The sequence below is a fragment of the Eutrigla gurnardus genome (genome assembly GCF_963514095.1).
Source record: "Eutrigla gurnardus genome assembly, chromosome: 1".
NCBI classification, from domain to species: Eukaryota; Metazoa; Chordata; class Actinopteri; order Perciformes; family Triglidae; genus Eutrigla; species Eutrigla gurnardus.
Window position 1 is genome coordinate 9,370,950 of NC_139915.1, and position 13,360 is coordinate 9,384,309.

Consider the following 13,360-nt stretch of genomic DNA (forward strand, 5'->3'; position numbering starts at 1 on the left):
CATATAAAAGTTCTCAGAGCCCCAAATGATTTTCTTAATTTTGTCTGGCAAACAGCTCAATACCCTTTCATTTTGCAGAATATATGATGTATGTAGCCATGCATTAAAAAAAATAGCTGGTGTATTTTTGACATTTTTGCAAAATATTAAAAAAAGCTTATTTAAAGCGATTATCAAAATGTTTGCCAATAAATATTTTGTCAATCGACTAATTGTTTGAGCTCTACTGCAACCTGAGCCCTGTGTACGTTCAAGCTAGATACTCAGTGAAATACAATCAAAGTAACCATTTGAAAATGTCATGTAAACTCTGATACTGGAGACTGTCATAAAGACTACCGCTATTTCAAAACTCATTTCATACTCATTATTATTTCTCATTCTGATGTCAACTGTTGTCGATCTGTTTGTCTTGGATACGTTCATGACTGTGATTATAAAAGTCTTGTTGATTCATCTACATTCCCAATGCTGGCTATTAGGAGAGGCCCTGGGTGGGTTAAGCGCTGAATGTTTTACGGGGTACTTTGTGTCTGAGCGGTTTCTCAAAAATATTTAAAGTGTTGTTCGACTAGTGATGGATGACTCATCACAGCTCCGATGTGCCAGCCCCGATCCATCTCTAACAGTATATCCTGCATTAATGAGCTCCTTATCAGCATAAACCTACACTGCTGAGATACAGAGGCATTTGCTCTCTTAACCTGTGCATGGTTAGGTCTGGAGGATATAAGAGGAATAGATTTTGGTCGGTTGTGCTGTTCTTTGTCTAAGTACCAGCGTCGAGCAAAGGTGTGACTCACTGCGCTTGCACCAGCAAACTGCTATTGTTTGTACATTATCAATACAAAACTATCAAATTCACAACATCAAGGTATAAAAAAAAGCTTTTTCACCTAATGAAAAACTTGGGCTTATCTAGTATGTCGCCTCTTCTTCTTTCTTTTTTTAAGTGCCCCTCTTCGACTACATCATAAAATGACAGAAAGCTTTCACCATCATTAGATACGGGACATTTCAATTCTTGACGAGTACCCACCCGAAAGTGTAGAGAGAGACAAAGGCAGAGCTAGGACTGGCGTATGCCATGGATGTGAAGAGATCCTCTTGAGGAGGCGGAGGGATGGAGGGAGGCAGAGGCACATTGAAGCAGATGCAGAGAAATGTGAGAGGGTGTCAGTGAGACTGGTGATGACGCGCTCATGGCTGCGGAGAACTGGTGAGGCCGCGGCCCTGGCTCTGACTCACCTCATCCCCACGGGGCCTCCTGGTTGACGTCACTCGGCGTGCGCTGTGGCATTTCTCTGCTTCAACTTCTTTGTGAGCAGCAGCCACACTTGAGCCTTTCTCACATCTGAGAGACTCTGAGAGAAAAATGTGCATCCATCTATCTATGTTTCTGTCTGAATACATGACCAGAGCATTGTCTGTTGCGCTCTGTCTGGCTACGAGCATCGAGCAAATGTGTGACTCACTGCGCTTAAACAAAAAAATCGGAGTGCGCCCTGTACGTCGCCAATACTAAGCTATACTTTTCACAACATTAAGGTATCGCACAAATGTATCTTGACAAACGTGACTCTAATAACCTCCAAAGTTAGGTGAAATTCTAAATGATATTGTATTGATGTACTGCGCAGTACATTTTAATCCATAATGGTGTGAACAATGAAGCAGTTTTTGCTCAGAACATTCACCGTCTGCTATCACTGCAGCTCTCACGGACGGCTTTCTTTGTGTGCTTTTATTCCATGTAAATTGGCAGAGCAAGTGAAAAACACGAGGAATTCTACATGTCGGTGGCTGCAGCAAGTAGCACACTTTGCTGTGTTCTGTTCTCACCTCTTGGATGTACTTGAAGTCCTGTTGGCATGTAAATCACTAAGGTACAGTCAAGAGCAGTAGGTGGAATGTTGCATTGCTCCAGTCATTAAAATGGGCTTTATTTTATTTCCGGAAGCCATACCGAGGCATCAATCCTGAAATTAAAGAGAAAAAACCCGTTTGCGGGGGCAATATTTGCAGGGCTAACATTTTAAGCACAAATATTCCTTGGGCCAGTTTTTATATGTCATGTTTGCTTTTTGCTTTTGTTTTTTACGTGGAACATTTTCCATGTCTGGACTTCAGGGGGGAAAGAGGCAAATAATGAACCGCTGTTGCTATAACAAGTGCGAAACTCTATCCGTCTGTATATTTATGTTATGTTTATGTGTCTGAACATTTACTTTCAAAACAAGGAACGAGTTAATGGTTCTGATATTTGAAACCTGCTCTGCAAACTGATGTGGTTTACTAATCATCACATTTGAGTTAAGTTCTGGCTTGGATACTACATCACATACTATATTATGTGTAGTTAGTGATGCAAATCATCACGTCATCTGCATATAAATATCCACAGAGCTGTGTATCAGGCCATCTATGCCTTAACAAGCCTGACATTTTGGGCAACACAAAGTTGATTCTGGGGAGGCATAATAAAAAAAATCCAGTGACAATAAGCCGAGATCTTATTTGACTGATTAATGACAGATTCATATTGCAGTCAGCTGTTCTCCGCTGTTGCTGCCCAGAAGCTACAGCCCTGAGCAGCACTGACCAAGAGGAGGATGCACCACTTCCCACCCAGCCTTATTGCTGCTGAGCAAAATGGCGAAGGTGGGGGTGAGGGAAGTGGAGAGCTAGCCAACACAATACACTGGAAGACAAACACCCACAGGTTTACTCCTACTGTCACGCAACCATCCAAAGGAGTCCAAAAGTGCGTCACCTGTCAAGAATTAGTCCCCACACCCCAACAGCTAGTCTTTAAATTACACACAGCACCGCCACAAGCCAAACAACTCTCAAACACAGTGTTTCTTGGTGCTAAGCAAAAACACAGAGACACCTGGCAACAAACAAACAGACCACACACTGTAACCCATCCTTTCTGCCGCTACATGTCCAACTAGTTTACCCAAAAAAGCATCTCACACACCACCTGATAGTGGAGCGCTGCAGCCGGGATTAGGTTTCTACGGGTCCCAGGGGACTGAACGTAAATGTCGCAAGGACAGGATGCATTTACTCTAATGCCAGCAGAAGTGGGCGGTCAGCACCATAATCACAGGATGAACACGAGATGAAATGCCATTTATGGTATAGCAATAAGAGAAGTCGTTTTTATCTGGCAAACTTTGCAAGTAAATTTATTATCTTTCATGAAAATGGTATGCACCTAAATGCAATCACAATACTGTTTTATATGTTGTGTGTAGATGTCATTCTGTTAACAGTAACAGCTCTGGAGTCGTACTATCAAACATCTGGTTTCTATCTATTTCCAAAGGAAACTAAATAAAGTATCAGAGAAGCAGTGGAGCAATCAGAAATGTATTACGTTTTGTTCTACTGGCTTGTTTTGCTTTTCCCAAAACCTTGTCGTCATTTCATGTCTTCAAAGATGGCTTATTGCATGTCTTCGTATTAAAAAAAAATCATCAGCTCTATGAGATGAAGCAGACCGATTTTTAAGTTGAAAATAAGTGTGAATCTTTGCAAAAGGCTCAGCAAGACTGGGTGAAATAGTGTAACATCCTGCAGGGGGAAGGCCTGTCCCACAACGTGCAACCTGAAGCATTTAGCAACCATGGCTAGCATTATGCTACTGTAAGCATAGCTGCCATTGCAATACACAGGTCAAGCATTTACATTTAGAAGTCATTAAATGTCATAAAATAATGATGTTTTACTTTTTAAGGTTACCGAACCACTGAACAAGTGAAGACAAAGTTGCTGTTATCAAGTTGATAAGAGACGAAGATATAATCTGATCTAATGTTGGCAGTATGAATGAGTCGTAGAGAGCAGGACTGAACAAGGCTCAATGTTTAGGACCAAGGCAAAGTGCACAGATGGGTGGCATCAGCAAAACAAGTAAATTTAAAACAGATAGTATACCAAGGAAGAAACCTTTTTGAATCACACATCACATGTGATGGGCAGATATCAAACCCTGAATGGCAGGCTAGGAGTAAGATGATTTTGAAATTTGTCAAAAACAATGTTTTCCCCGGGCTGCACGGTGGTGTAGTGGCTAGCACTGACACCTCACAGTTAGACGGTCCCGGGTTCGGGTCCTTCTGTGTGGAGTTTGCATGTTCTCCCAAAATTCTGTCCTCCCAAGAACAACAGCTGCACATGTCAGCAAGTGTCCCAAAAGGATTTACTATATGGACGCCATATATGTTTATGTTCAAGTGTTTTTTTTGTTGTTTTTTTTAAAGTCCAGAGCATGGTGGATGGACGGGTCAACATAACATCAGTTACAACGTTAACCACATGTTTTATGTGACGGTAGTGGAGTGTCACAGTTTGACAAGCTGGGCTCCCCATGATGACGCCTAGGGGTCCTGAACCGAGAGTCAGTAGTTAACATGTTGGGTATGAGAATGGACTGGAAATAGGGAGTGGAGCTAAAAAAGCATAATGACACTGAGTTTCTCTGACAGGAAAAGGACCAAAAAGACTAGAATAGATCACCATCTCAGTCCAGTGTTTACATTGTCACGGCAAACTCCACAGGCCAACAGGGCTCACGCTGATAAGATAACTATACAGCAAGACTCAGAAGGTATCCATTAAAGACCGGGAGTGACGGTGTCCCACGTTATGGAGTAATTTACACTCGCACAAACTCTATCATTTTAACCCCAGGGTGACTGTGCGGCGTGTGACCTCAGTTTCACTGTCATTTGAGAGAGTGGTGCTTCTGTAAGAGCCAAATGGACGACTGCTGGGAATATTGCAGGCTTGTACCCAGACAGGCAATTTTCCCTATGGTGAGATAATGGCAGTAAGTAGGGGGGGGGGTCATAGTCATACTGTACACCTACTTGGAGGGTGGTGATTTTATTCCTCTGCCGCCATCCAATATATCGCCTCATTGGTGTTGATTACAGAGAGCTCCTGGTTTCAAGGTTTTGCCATCTCACCTCCTACAACCTAATTTGAAGACAGTTGGATTTTTTTTGCTTTCATCCCGTGTTATTTCTCTTATTTTGTTATTTTACCACCATATAGGAAAAATGCCTTTCCATTCTCAGAACTGCCATGAAAGGAAACACATTTTGGTGACACAGCTTATTTATTAACTTAACTTTTTTGTAAATTTTTTCTATTCATTGATGAAGTTTATTCCAATATGAGGGATGTTATGATATTTTCCCCTGCAGATCTCTTGGTATATGTTTCAATAAAAGCACTTGATTAACACCACAATCTTCTATTTTCGTGTTCTGTATAAAATATGTATTGTTTAATAATTTATCCTGCATTCAGGGCTGTAGACATCACAACATGTGAGCTGCATCTTGATATCTTATCTAGTCACAAAATCTGATGTTTGCATTTAAACCTGGCATTAATAAGCAGTCATGTTATCTCCATTCCCCCTGCATTGTGATTGGATCACAATATGCAAATGCTCCAGGCAGAGCTGGCCGTTTTATCAACAAACATGGCGCATAAAAGGTCAAGGTAAGTGACGTAGGTAACTCTCAAGGGACAGAGGGTCATGTGACGGTAGGCAACAGCTATTAAAACTATAAGATAAGATCCTTGTGAGATAAAAACTATAAATACATTGGCATTATAAAAATGAGGAAATAAATCACTAAATCACTAAAACAATACATAATGCATAACTTATCCAGAAGTTAACTTTAAAAAGTTGAAATATTGAAAATAATATCAATAAAAACAAAATGTGACAAAGTGCATTGGAGACAGACTTAGTGAATAAATCATGATGAACCTTAACTCTGCGACTTCTATTGAACCTTCCTCAAAATAATACATAAAGGAAACATAAATGCCATATTTCCATCTACTTTTTCACATGGATTTATCACTTGAGGTTTGACTGGCACTCTTTTAATCTCTTACATTCAGGAAACAGTAATGGATGGAAACATGCATTATAGCATTGTTTTTTCCCAAATTGTATGGAAATTTTGTTAAGATGTGTGCTATATTTGCATACACATTTGCATTGTATCACTACTGCTTGCTTGGAGACCCCAGTGCCATGCAGCATGAGGGTCTTGAGGGGTCTCCCAAGGCAATTCTGTTGCTTCTTATTCCATTGCTGAGGGAAGCTTGAGGAAAGCTAAACATGTGATACTGCACAAATTTCATTTAGACCTTATATATATATATATATATATATATATATATATATATATATATAAGGTCTAAATGAAATTAGTATATATATATAAGTTAGAAAAGTCATAATGGTCTTTGTTATAAATGTGTCTGTCTGACATAAAGCTCAGGACAGCCAGACAGGCCTAATTGAGCTTTCCTACAGTGACATCACCAGCCCTTCTCTGAAAAGTTCAGAGATTTTCAGCTAGAAACGCTCGGAGCGGCCGCACAAAAAAGACAAAGCATTCAGGAAAAATATTCCTGCACACACTCTCTCTACGACGGCGTATTGGGCCACTGTAGGAAAAAAAAAAAAAAAAACGGACCCGAGAGAGGTGGGCAATATTCGGAGAAAAAAGCAACTTTAAATTCGCAAATTTGCGACTTTTTTTATCAGAATAATTTTAGCCTACAGTGGCCCTAATATGCCGTATTACCTCATGGAGAATTATTGATAACAGAAAGAAAGGGGTGCGAGGAGTTTGTTTTTGTTGCACAAATTGGCTGTCATAGAAGGTATGTCGACGTGTCTCCTTCAGCTCCTTCAGCACTTGAGTAAGTGAGCTGACACCAGGTGACCCTGTACACACCTGACACAGCAAGAGGTGCTCTCATGATGGGTCAGGCATAACGAAGACGCTGCAATCAGCTCCAGCTCTGGGATACACGGAAAAGCTCCATTTAAGAGTGACAAATCCGGCTAAACTCTGAAGAGGGTTCGGCTTGCAATTAATGTTTTCAATGTCACATTTTAATCCCTTGAACTAAGTTTCAAATTGAAAGTCAGCAAAACGCAGCAGCAGCCCCCTGGCTGTGCACTAACGCGCTATTATCCAACATGGCTGTCTTCTCTCACAGTCGGATCTTCTTCGCATGAGACCTGCGGGCCCTGCGTCAATCACAAAAATTATTCAAATAGCTTTGACCTCAGTGTTTTTCAGTGAGAAGTCTTTTTATAGCAGGTGGAGCAGCCTAGATGGGCGGGGAGGGAACGTAGGGAGGGGAGTAAAGATCTGGCTAGAAAGAGCTTTCTGTGGCCGCCTCAGTCTGTCCTCCGATGCTGTGAAACTCATAACATTCTTTAGTCTGTCAGAGGGGGAGCCACAGGCTGACGCATGTCTCTCTCCTCACACAGACAGCTAATGGTCACAGCGCCTGGCTCACTTCTCTCTGCCAGAAATGGAGACATAACAAAAAGCTAGTCATGAATATCCAGGGGGAGTGCATAGTCATTCAATTTTAGGGGTAAAAAAATAGGACTAAAGGCTTCATGCTTCAGCTAATTTTCTTCTTTTTTCAGTTGTCTTATATTTTTCGTTTTTGTATTGTGAGGTTTTTATTTTAATGTTGTTAGTTTTACGTGCTGCAGCTGTTCAAAATCCCATTAAATATAATCCCCCAGTATAAAACACATGAGCTGGTCCATAAATAATCATAGCCAGTAGTTAAAGACAGTATGTACTCCTTTTTTCCCTTTTCAATTAAAGATTGTATACATTTACAACTGAAGCCCCATATCCCTCCATTTGTAGTGGACCACACAGTGATCATATGAACACTATATTTTAACTATTTCACACATTCAAGTGTAATGGGTATCCAACCTCTTACAGCTCATTTCAATAATTTGCCTTAATGGAATTAGAACTGAGAAATGTTTTTATTAGATAAATCATCAATCAATCATCTATCCATCCACAGGTTATCCTGTATTCATGGTTGCAGGTTGACATTGGGCGAAGGCAGGGTACACCTGGACAGGTCGCCATCTATCACAGGGCCAACATATAGACACATTCACACTGTGGGAGGAAGCGGGAGAACCCGGAGAGAACCCACGCTTACACGGGGAGAATATGCAAACTCCACACAGAAGGAGCCTGAACCCGACCTGGGAATCGAATCCGGGACCCTCTCGCTGTGAGGCGACAGTGCTACCCACTACACCACCGTGCAGCCCTCACTCAATTAGATACATGTTTTTATATTAACCAATAATTACAGTCAGTGAGATATAAAAAAATAAATACAAATTGGGGGAAATGCCCACAACTCCAATGTGATATCTTAAACAATGATTAATCAATTAATAATTTCCTTTCAACAGAATAGGTGCAAGTTGAGACCTTGCTTTCTAATAGCCACTGTTGGCATACAGCTGAAAAAAATATAACAATATTCTGGATCTCAGACCTCTGACATGAAGATAATTAATGAGGGCAAGATGTTAAGACCTGTTTAATTACTTCTGATGATTGAATACATTTACATGCTCAAAAAGATGGATTAAATTTTCTCTGCTGCATTACAGTTACAAGAACCATGGAGACGATGCAGATCAACCAAACTGAAATGGCCTTCACCAGGTTGATGTCTTTAAACATCTGCCTTCATGGAATCGACGTGAAACAAACAAACGATTTACTTTCACATACATCGTAAAAACAAAATGAACTGAAAAGCTGAAACTTCAGAGACAGATCAAACAAAAGTTTTATAATGCACACAGTTCTGGTATTAAAAAGAGTTCAACGTCAACACCCTTAGTATGTTTTCTTACCTTGTACTGGTCATTTCTTGTTTCCCACCATCCTTTTCAAATCTGGCTTGTATTCCAACTCCTTCACATGAGAGAGTGAATGCTTGGATTTTATAGTTCAGTGGGGGGAAAAAATGATGAATTCAATGCTCAAATACCCCGAACACTTTACAAATTGGAAACGGCCGTGTTTGAATTGTATTGTTAATGTCCAATATCCTGTGTTCCACCGTGTGTCATAACTGTCAGAGAGCTTTGTAAATGTAAAGGTACTAAATGCAGAGTATGGCCCGTGTGTGTATTGCACATGTTATTATATCATTAATGGTGATGCAAGTAGCATTTAACTATTTTCCGGCTATTAACTGCATCGTGTTTTGTTGTGTAGTTAAATCTGACCTGGTAAACTATAAGACAATCATATGTCTTGAATGTATAATCTTAATTTTCTCTTAACAAATGACTAAAACCGTCAATTGTGGATTAAAAAATACAATATTCTCCTCTGAAATGTTGTGAAGTAAACAGTAAACGCATGAAACAAACATACTCAAGTTAAGTAGCCTACATGTGCGTCATATTTGTGAATATGAAGGTTTGATGATGCTCGGTGTGTCAGTCGGCAGTTTCAGAGAAGTGATTCAACAACGGAGATTATTAGTTGCATACCTGGCAGTCAATTTATGGATTGATCCTCAAGTCCACATAGCGTCATCCTACAGTATATTTACTGGTCACTGTTTCCATGGTGATTGAGAATTTGCAGTTGTGGATAATAATTTATAAGAGCTGATGTTCCTGTCTCATCATCTTCTCCTGCATTGAGCAACAAACATTAGATTATTGTTTTAGAGATTTAGACAAATGAGATTTTATAGAGTGTATATAGTACAGACTTTGTTACATTTGCATGCCGGCGTCCACCCTGACCTTACACTTGCCTCAAATGAAACCATTCAATATACACGCCACTCTCAACAGTGGATTATTACAAAAAAATGAGATTAAAAAGAGTACATGAAAACAAAACACGAGACCATGTGGTCATTAATAAATGCTCCATTGAAATGCTGAATCCATGCTGAAACACACACAGTCATGATGTCACACCTTTACATTATATAGATCATTTCAGTTTTAAACATAGACATTATGGATATGTATTTACAGTTGCAGTGTACGTTTACAGCATCAAAGAGTTTACAATCATGTCTTTTCCTTCTTGCCCATTTATGGTTAAAAATTACATTAATGGCTGTAATGCGATCCCCAGATTTTAGAGTATCACTCATATACACAGTATATCTAGTGCTCTAGTGCTGTGTTCTAATGGGAGTGCTCTGATTAATGAAGGCCTATTCTGTGTTTTTGAAATAGCCGTGTTATTATTTATGAATGAGCCTCGTCGCAGTAACGATTCTACCGTGAGATACTGCAGTCAAATAAGGCTCTTTAGATTAGATCGTTGAATCGTTGACTATTCGTTGTCACCGCTAGACATCAACTGACGGGAAGTAAACATGGACCCAAGCTGTTGCCTGGCAACGCAATTCCAATTTAAATGCACTAAAACGGATCGTGTTCAGACAGAGGTTGAATACGGGTGTATTGAGAGAGACAGTATGAGAAAAATGAAGAGTTTTTTGATCAATAAAGCATGTCAACATGTTTTATTAGAAACCCACAATACAAGTATGACCCTGGAGCTGAGCATTATATGTCTCCTTTAAAACACGCACCCATACATCAACATACATCAAACGGTGACAGTACAAAAGACTACTCAAAATATTGAGGACAAACATTTCCGAACTTCCGCTCTCCCATATTTTCAAAATGACTTTTACACGTCAGTGAAGTGTGACTATTATTTTCATACCATATATGGTAAATATAATAGGGGAATAAAATAGAAGCAAAGTGTGCAAATATATTCCACATCCGCTGATGTGAAATGGGTGGAGCATTCAAAATACGGATATGGCATAATTTTAGATTAGATTAAAACAGCATATAATTTTAGACCGAGTTAAATGTTACTTGCGCCATTTACTGTAGTTTCCAAGGTAACAAGGAGTGTATATTTAGAGTGCACTAAACTGAGACAGAAGAAGAAAAAAAAGGTGTTAATAATCTTGATGGAGCAATTACAATTAGTCAAAGTCAAATAGTAAAGATCAAAACACCTCATCTGCTTACAGTTGAAGGTGAGAGAATGCTCAAGAACAACCACCAGCTCATTCAGCATCACTGCTGACACTTGCATCATTCAGTATTTCGTGGCATTACTGATTCATACGGTACAGTAGAGGTTTCACTTCAACGAGTCATTAAGGAAGGTTCAGGGGAAATACAGACGTCAATGATGTGATGTGATCAAACCTGAGATGTTTGTAATGTAAAAAAAAAAAAAACTTTTAACCCTTTTTAAAACCTTATTCAAGAAACTTGTCTGTCATGTCTTGTACATTGTATGATCCAAAAGGCAAGCAACATAAAGGTTGCATACTTTTTAACTTGTGTAAAACAAGATTTTACTTCAAGCTGCACACAATGCGTGGCTCTCTACAGGTTTTTCGGTGAAAATGCAAGGTGAGCGAAAGAAATACTGCTACCCAGCAGGATTGGGATCCTCTAAATTCTAATAATAATAGTTATCATCATCCTCCTCCTCGGGGAGCAGTATATATAATGAAATAAGCTCAGATCAAAGGTCCACTTACTCATACGGTCTTCATTCAGTGAATGGAGCTGAATTGGGTCATCGTGTGAACTAAGTCAAATAAGGAACAATATTGAATGACCAAATTTCTTGGACGACACCAGAACCAGCTTGATTCACTGACTGAAGACAGTGAGATGTAATCGAAAGCTCTGAAAGCTTTTGAGTGGACCTCTGAGTTCACATTTCTTCTCCTGATTCAGAAGGTCTAGTCTTCTTTGTCAACACACGGTGCTGCCAGAGCTCACCCATCACAGTGCAGCAACCACGGGATCAAGGACGACAACCCTCACTGGCTTCCCACCAGTCCAATTGTGTTCTTTGAAACAAGCTGCTGAAAGAGTTCCAAGTCAAGATGCAAAAAGAAAAACACCAACCACTGCAGAAAAAGTAAAGTAAAGAGGTATTGCTTTCTTTGCGTATTAATTGTAAAAAAAAAATTCAAAAGTCTTGAAGAAAAGAGAGAAATTCAGATTTTTCATAAATATTGCCTCATAATAATTGCCACAAAATTAACATCTGAGCACTGCCCTCAGTTTAGCAGAGCGTCCTCGAGGATTATCTTTTACATCGTTCTTTTCTGGGGTGATCACTTTTCTTTTCAGAGGAAGCCAATCAACACTTCCACCATCCCCTTTTTCATCCACTAGTTTGTCTTTCCTGGTGCTCTGCTTCCTCAGGCTGAAGTGATAGTGGTCTAGATTAGACAAGTCATGTCCCTGGAGGAAACGTTTGACCAGTCGGTCTTCCAGCGAATGAAAGGTGATCACGCAGAGGCGTCCTCCGGGTGTCAGTGCCGACCGGGCGGCACGCAGCCCCGCGTGCAGTTCATTCAGCTCATCGTTTACAAAGATACGCAGAGCCTGGAAGGTCTTAGTGGCCACATGCGCAGGTCGTTGTAGTCGGTCTTTGCGTGCATAGACAACAGCTGCAGGAAAGGATCCTAGAGACAAAGAGATGGTCAGAGTGGGGTCTTGTAAATACTGGATGCTCAGTGGAAACACATCCTTGCCTGTCCAAAATGTCAGCATTTTAATCCTATTAGACATTTGTGTGAAATTGTCAAAATTATAATATAAATTCTTGAGTTATGGTCAAAAAAGGGTTTGTGAGGTCACAGTGACCTTTCACCATCAAACTCCAATCAATTCAACCTTCCATGAGGAATTTGGGCAAAATTTGAAGAAATTCCAGACCTAAGCAAGACTACAGGAGACCAAGAGGAGCAGATTGAGTGAGATGCCGGTCGTTTTTCAAGAATAATAAAGCCAAACATTTAATTACAGCTTCTTCAATGTGTGGATTTGCTGCTTTACTTTGTAATTCTGACTGTTTGACAAAATATTTGGATGACATCACCTTGGGCTCGAGTAAAATTGTGATGAGCCATTTATCACTATTTCCTGATATTTTACAAACAAACAAATAAATGGATAAGCATTGATGACAAAAGACCGTTAGAATGCAGCCCCAGTCCTTTAGGAGTGGGAGCATCTGACCAATTCTGGAGGATCTATATTGCATCGCTGTGTTTTTCTAACCTGGCAGCAACATACCAAAAGGGACAGTCTCACTCCAGACCAGTTCAGTCTGGTTTCAACTTTAACAAAGAAAATCTCAAAGAAGATCAACACTGACTGCACCCTAAAACAGAAAAGCCTCCACCATAAAAACCATATACCTCGCTGCCAGATTCCTTTTGGATTTGGATTGATATTGGATTTACAGCACATGTGGACGGATTCATACAACATTTTTGACTTCCATGTTCATAACCAGTTTCATACTAACATTTACTGAACAATGTTCATGTACAGTTACTTTTCCTAACTCCTGCCCATAACCTTGATCTTTCTCTAACCTTAACACAGCATAGCTGTTGTCGCTATTCTATCAGATCAGCA

At 39.9% G+C, this 13,360-nt stretch overlaps 1 protein-coding gene across 1 annotated transcript in view; it reads right to left on the reverse strand.

Moving 5' to 3' along the window:
- Positions 1 to 10,396: 10,396 nt before the first annotated feature.
- The window catches only part of mettl15 (methyltransferase 15, mitochondrial 12S rRNA N4-cytidine), a 43,472-nt gene continuing 40,508 nt past the window's right edge, over positions 10,397 to 13,360 (reverse strand). Inside the window, exon 6 of the mRNA XM_084014971.1 lies at positions 10,397 to 12,399. Coding sequence (XP_083871097.1) covers positions 11,969 to 12,399 — 431 coding nt within the window. The 3' untranslated portion in view covers positions 10,397 to 11,968. The remainder of the gene's footprint in view (positions 12,400 to 13,360) is intronic.